The 7,336-nt window shown below is 41.0% G+C and overlaps 1 protein-coding gene across 1 annotated transcript; it reads left to right on the top strand.

Moving 5' to 3' along the window:
• The first annotated feature begins 499 nt into the window (after window positions 1-499).
• LOC149081395 (uncharacterized) lies at window positions 500-2,755 on the top strand. The gene has a single exon (XM_089238329.1). It carries the CDS (start codon window positions 500-502, stop codon window positions 2,753-2,755), a length of 2,256 nt encoding a protein of 751 aa, XP_089094455.1.
• The last annotated feature ends 4,581 nt before the right edge of the window (window positions 2,756-7,336 follow it).

Here is a 7,336-nt window from a genome sequence, read left to right as displayed (position 1 = left end):
ATCTGAATCATAACGCATATTGGTGAGATCAGAGACGTACCCGGGGGGGGGGGTTGCATGGGGGGGGGGCTCATGCCCCTCCCGAGATCAAAAATTTGTTTTTTTAATGCAAAAAAAATATTTTTTTTTAAATTGGAATTTCGGAAGAAAATACCTTTATATGTTGTTATAATCAATTTCTGTTAATTTCAATGTTATTTGAAGGCTATGAACTCAAAATTTATCTTTAATAAATTCATTGCGACCCACCCTTTAAGCCCTGTTAAGACCGCCAAGCTGCGCCATGCGCCAAAACCCTCCCACTGCGTGGGAGTAGAGGAGAGTTGCTGCCTTAGCACGAGAGAAAGAGCACGGGCCTTCCGTCGCTCTCTTGAGTAATGTTCTAATAGCATAAGAATAAAGTTGTTTAAGTTTCAAAGCCTTCTTCAGATACAGTCCACTTGCTTGAGCAGAGTCAAAACATTTTGGTCAACATCGAGTCGGAGAACTCGAAATAAAGATGGACCAGACAACACTCAACCGCACTCGCGGTGCGATCAAAAGGAGGATTACACGAGTCCAGTCGGTATTACAAAACATCCATGAATCGAGTGAAGAAACTGATGTTGTGCTGTTACAACAATTAGTGAAAATTGAGGACATTCGAACGAGCATCGATGAACTCTTAGAGGGATACGCCGCCTTGCCAGCGGACGCACAACTAGATTATGCCTTCGACCAAATCGAGGAGATGGAGGCGAACGTAGACGCACTAGAGGTACGTTCAAAATGCTTAGTTTCAAAACTAAAAATCAAATCGGAAGATAATCAGGTCGCTCAATCTGCAACCGTGAAATTGCCGGGGATTCCTTTGCCGAGTTTTTCGGGAAATCCGGAAGAGTGGAGCTCATTCAAATCGGAGTTCAAATCTTTAATTATAGACAATGAATCACTGAATGAAGCTCATAAACTTCACTATCTTCGAGCCTCGTTAAGAGGGGAAGCGAAACTTGTCGAAACGGTTGACGATACCTTCAACTCGCTTTTCGGAGAATTAGAGAAGCGATTTGAGAACAAAAGGTTCATCGCTGACACACATATCAACGCTATTCTTAACCTTGAGAAAATACATCATGAATCAGCTAAAGAGCTTCGAAAAATGGTGAATACTATCCTGAGACATCTCAGAGGGCTCAAACTTGTAAACCTTGAGATGAATAAGCTAACTGAGATACTGCTTGTTAATGCTATTTTGCCTAAGCTAGACCGTGAGTCACGCAAGCAGTACGAAATGTCGCTGAAAAACACGGAATTTCCCGAATGGGAAGAGTTTGTTGACTTTTTACAAAGAAGGAGTCAAGTGCTTGAAAATACTCAACGAGTTTCCTACGCGAAATCTAAATTCGATGCATTTTCAAAACCTAAAAGTCTGATAGCCAAAGCGAATGCAAAGCAAAATTCCTGCCCCATTTGCGGAGAGAATCATCCAATTTATAAGTGTAGAACTTTTCATAGCCTTTCTATTGAAGAGAGAATATACGAAGTAAAAAATAAAAAACTGTGTTTTAACTGTCTGGAATCCCATAGAGTAGCCGAGTGCGGCAGCGATAAGAGATGCCGTATGTGTGAGAAGAAGCATCATTCGTTAATCCATAGAGAGGATGCACAACCACAAAAACCAAAACAAAATGAGTCCCCCACTGAAAGAAAAGAAACCGGGGCTTGTGAGACCAAGAAAGAGAAAACGACAGACTCATGTGCCGCCTCTTCCAGTGTTGACAATCGCTTACATTCGAGCGAGAAAAGGGGATGCGTTCTGTTGTCAACAGCAATAGTTTACATTCAGAGGGCAGCTGGTGGGATGTTTCCAATACGCGCTTTACTCGACGCCGGCTCTCAAGTCAGTTTTGTCACAAATGAGGTGGCAGACTCTTTACGACTTCGGAGAGACACTGTAAACGTTCCTATTGCAGGACTGAATGACTCTATTCTGAACATAAAGAAAAAAGTAACAACGCTAATCGCTAACCGCGGAGGGGACTATAGTAAAAAGCTCGATCTTTTAGTTGTTCCCAAGATAACAGATTTAACGCCCTCAAAGCGTTTGAATTTGACCTGCCTTCCTAGAAGCTTGAGTTACGCGGATCCCAACTTCAATATTCCGCAAAAAATAGACGCATTGCTGGGTGCAGAAATATTTTACGAGTTATTGGAGAACAACCAAATAAAATTGAAGAATGAGCCTATCATACTTCAAGCATCTGTGTTTGGGTGGATAGTAACAGGGACATTCCAGAATGCGGTAACCTACAACAATCTCCATTGCCATTTAACGAGTTATCGGGATGAGGTTGAAAAGGGTTTGGCGAAGTTCTGGGAACTGGAGTCAATCGGGATAATGGACGATCCTAAATTCAAGGAAACCGACGAGGCCAAACAGTTGTTTGACAAAACAGTTTGTTTCAAAGACGGACGATATGAAGTTAGCCTACCATGGAAGAGAGATTGGATAGAGCTAAATGATAACTTTAGTGTCGCAGAGAAACGATTACAGAGCCTTCTCAAGAGAATGCGGTACGATCCGACTATGTTTGCTCAGCATCGTGAAGTACTAGACAATTGCTTAGATCAAGGGATTATAGAGAAAGTACCAGACGCGGAAAACACTGATGGAAAACCAGTATATTACTTGCCACATCAAGCAGTATTTCGAGCAGAAAGCGTCACGACAAAAATGAGAATTGTATTCGATGCAAGCTCTCACAAAACCAGGTGAACTGTCCTTGAATGACTGCCTTTGGACAGGTGTGAACTTAAACCCGAACATTTTTCATTTGTTGACGTACTTTCGTCTCAACAAAATCGCGTTTCTTGCAGATGTCGAAAAAGCATTTCTACAGATTTCTCTTGCAGAAAACGAAAGAGATGCAGTGAGGTTTCTATTCACCAATGCAAGGTGCATCAGCGATCATGCCAACGTGCAAGAGTTTCGATTCAAAAAAGTATTATTCGGCGTCAATGCCAGCCCATTCTTACTTGCTGCTATGATCAAAACACACATAGAAAAACAACGCGACAATTATCCAGTTGCAACTCAAGTGCTCGACACCTGTGTTTACGTCGATGATCTAGTGGCTGGAGAAGACAGCGTGGCAGAAGCATTGCGAGTCTCTCGTGAAACTAGAGGGATCATGAGAGGTGCCAACATGAATCTTCGTAACGATCCTAGGCTGATTCATCTATGGAAGAAAGAGGGATTTGACGTCCATCCTCAGCATACAGACGGCATCAACATCGGCCACAAGGTTTTGGGATTGTCATGGGATGCTTCTCATGATTATCTAGCCATGGATATCATGGACCTTGTGGAATTCCTGAAACAAAACAAAAATACGAAACGCTTCTTATTGCGAACAGCAGGTAGAATCTTCGACCCCATTGGACTTCTTAGCCCATACACGATTAGGCTGAAGTGATTATTCCAAGAACTATGGCTTCGAAAATTGCTATGGGACGATGAGCTTCCAGCGGATGTCAAGGAGAAATGGATTCAGTGGTGTTCGGAACTTCCCCGCCTATCCGAACTACAAGTGCCGAGGGTCATTCTCGATCTTTCTGAAGATGACTCGAATGAAATAGAGATTCATTGTTTTTCAGATGCCAGTCAAAGAGCCTACGGAGAAGCGGCGTACCTCAGAGTCCGGTTCAGGGATCATATTTCCGTGAACCTGATTGCTTCCAAAAGCAGAGTTGCGCCACTGAAGAACCTTTCTCTACCGAGGTTGGAGTTACTCGGAGCACTACTCGCGGCAAGATTGACCTGCGAGATTGAGAAAGTCGTGAGAAGGAAAAGACCATGTAAGACCTACTTCTATTCCGCTTCACAGATCGTATTGTTATGGATAAAGGGTTCAGTAAAAAGATGGAAACCATTCGTCGCAAACCGTGTGAACGAAATCCAAACTTTGACAGAAAAAAACTGTTGGTTCCACTGCCCTGGGAAAGACAACCCACTGGAAAGACAACCCACCCAAGTTTCTGGTTACCAGAGGCATCAGTGCTGACGCTCTTTTGCACAGTGACAGATGGTAGACCGGACCGAGATTCTTGATGAGAGAAGAGCTGGCTTATGAGAACTCACCACCTGTAGTTACCGAACTGTTTGAAAGTGAGTACTCCAAAGAACTCAAAAAAGATTCGAACAGTAATTTTGAGGACACTAACTTGTCTTCGACTCTAACTACCAAGAGTTCTCTCATTGAATATATCTTAAAAATTAACAGTAGTTACGTCACAATATTACGTATATTGAGTTTTGTATTAAGATTTGCCTATAATTTGAGATCTTGTGAAAAACGTGCAGGTAACTTAATGAGACAGGAAATACAATTTTCTGAAAATCTCCTGATAAAAATCATTCAAGGGTTGGAGTTTAAGGAAGAAATCGAAAGGCTTAAGAGGGGAGAGGCTTTAAAGGGTAACTCCAAGTTAGCTTCCTTGAACTGTTTCTTGGATGATGATGGTATTTTGAGAGTTGGTGGAAGACTTCAGAATTCCGATCTAAATACCAACAGTAAATTTCCCATGTTATTGCCATCTAACCATCCTCTCACCATGATCATATTGAGATACTACCATTTAAAGTATTTTCATATTGGTGCACAGTCGTTATTATATCATGTGAGACAAAAGTTTTGGCCAATCAATGGTAGAAATCTTTGTAGGAAGTTAGTACATGAGTGTCTTATTTGTTTCAAAAACAAACCTGTCCTGCAAAGTCAACTTATGGGTAGTTTGCCAAGAGAACGTGTGGTTCAAAATTATCCCTTCAATACCACGGGCATTGATTTTTGTGGGCCGTTCTATGTGAAATTCAAAAACCAAAGAAGGGGGGGTGCTGAACAAAGTGTACGTTTCAGTATTCGTGTGTTTTTGCACCAAAGCCATCCATTTAGATTTTGTAACTGATTTAACATCCCAATCATTCATAGCCAGCTTGAAACGTTTTTTCAGTAGGAGAGGAAAACGCTCCACAATTTTCACAGATAATGCCAAAAACTTTGTGGGCGCAAATGCTGAACTGAAACATCTCATGAAAAATCCCGATGAGGCATTATCCACTTACCTAACAAACGAGAAAATTGACTGGAGGTTTATTCCCCCCAGATCACCCAATTTCGGGGGTCTTTGGGAGGCAGGTGTGAAGTCATTCAAATTTCACCTGAAGAGAATTGTTGGCAATGCAAAACTTACCCTCGAAGAATTTCTTACTATCATCTCAGAAATTGAAGGGGTTCTCAACTCAAGGCCACTAACACCTTTGTTCTCAGAATTTGACAACTTTGAGACCTTAACTCCAGGACATTTTCTGATTGGTCGACCCATAACTTCAATTCCTGAGCCTAAACTTATCATTATCAATGAGAATAGACTCAGCAGATGGCAGAGGGTCACAAAATTTTCCCAACAAATTTGGAAACGAGATTACCTTAATAGCCTGCAAGAACGGAACAAGTGGAGGTTCGCAAAGGACAATGTAAAAATCGGTTCACTTGTACTGTTAAAAGATGACAATTTTTGTCATCTTTAACTTATTGTCATCTTTTTGTCATCTGACCCTCCCACTGCGTGGGAGTAGAGGAGAGTTGCTGCCTTAGCACGAGAGAAAGAGCACGGGCCTTCCGTCGCTCTCTTGAGTAATGTTCTAATAGCATAAGAATAAAGTTGTTTAAGTTTCAAAGCCTTCTTCAGATACAGTCCACTTGCTTGAGCAGAGTCAAAACAAGCCCTATAATGATAAATTGCATAAAGGCCCTTGGCCCGCTGACCAAATGTGGCCCTGGGGGGGGGGGGGGGCTATCAGATGCGGCCTGCCCTCCTCAAACCTAATTTTGTAAAAATGAACTGAGCGGCACATTTACAGATCGTTCAAGTGACCCGTGGTACAATTCCAGGAGGGACATGTGACGTAGTTTTATAGCACTTAAGTGGCCCCCAGTACGGTTCTACGTCACTTGAGTTACCCGCAGCACGTTCTCAGATTATTTAAGTGTGTGATCCGCGGCATATAATTACGGATCACTCGAGTGATGCGTGGCACAGTTCCAGAGTACTCAAGCGGCCCGGACACATTTCCAGATCACTTGGATCCGCGAAACATTTACAGACCACTAAAGTCGCTCTCTAGGGCACTTATCAATAGGGGGAAATGTTATTTCGAGGTGCCTACAAACTATCAAAAGGTTTTTCTCGTTTTTAGCGCACCCGCGAGTAAGATGCCAATAAGAATATTTCCATAAACGGTGGTTGATGACGTCATCAAAAGTCAGCAAATTTTAAACCCCTCCCTCCATCAATGATGACGTAATACTCGAACGACCCCTTATGATCCTTTACTACTTTCACCACTGGCCCATAGCAATGTCGACGTGTTACAGCTGCTTTTTTTTTCTATTAATTATGAATGACGGTATTTTTATATAAAACAAATTATCTTTATAAACGATTAACGCATCACTATAATGTCATTTTGTTTATAAACTAAAGACAAAAGTTTAAAGTATCAAAAATTTAGCAAATTTGAGAACTAAAACAATCATTTTCTGATAAAATTTTATATAGTATCTCTCTTGATATTTTCCGATTGCTTCTCAGTAGATGGCACAATAATCCGGAACTACCAATTGGTAAAAATTATTTTTGGATACCGATACCATATACCTAACAAAAATTGTGGCATTGAATCATCCCCCGATTAACTAACTACTACGTAATATATATATAACAATTTTTTTATACAGAGGAACTTGGTTAATTAATTCGAACCTTTGCGAGCTCCTTCTTGAGTTTTCTACCTAATTTAATGTTAAAATTTCTTGTTTAATTCGATATTTTTTTCAAATGCTTTGGATAATTCGAAATTTAAGGAGCGGGGGGGGGGGGGGGGGGGGAGATCAATGGTTTTTTCGTATAAGCGAAATTCATTTTGGGAAAATTCTACAAGCAGTCAAACTTTGTTCTCACGACTAAGTTGTTTATACAGCAAATCTTTAGTAACAAAAAATACATAATTTGAAAATTCCGAAGTAATTTCAGCACGCTACTGACGCCGTTTTTATTCGACCGTAACATCTGACTCGAACTGCCGCCATGCCAACACGTTTTTTGCCTGCTGAGCAACGTGAAAAGAAATGTGGAGTCAGTCCTGAAGATACTATATAATAGTTTTTATAATTGCATTTTTAATCGGGTTGCTGTATTTTAGAAATTACATCTATGACATCCATATTTGTTACGGGCATCTTTTTCTCAGCCGACTTGGGAATTTTGCCTGTTGTGACATTGTATTTGATTTACC

Source organism: Pholcus phalangioides, unplaced genomic scaffold (genome assembly GCF_987345545.1).
Source record: "Pholcus phalangioides strain wild (caught in Gottingen) unplaced genomic scaffold, Ppha-v1.0 ptg000010l_1, whole genome shotgun sequence".
Classification (NCBI taxonomy): domain Eukaryota; kingdom Metazoa; phylum Arthropoda; class Arachnida; order Araneae; family Pholcidae; genus Pholcus; species Pholcus phalangioides.
This window is presented reverse-complemented; position numbering and strand designations above follow the sequence as displayed.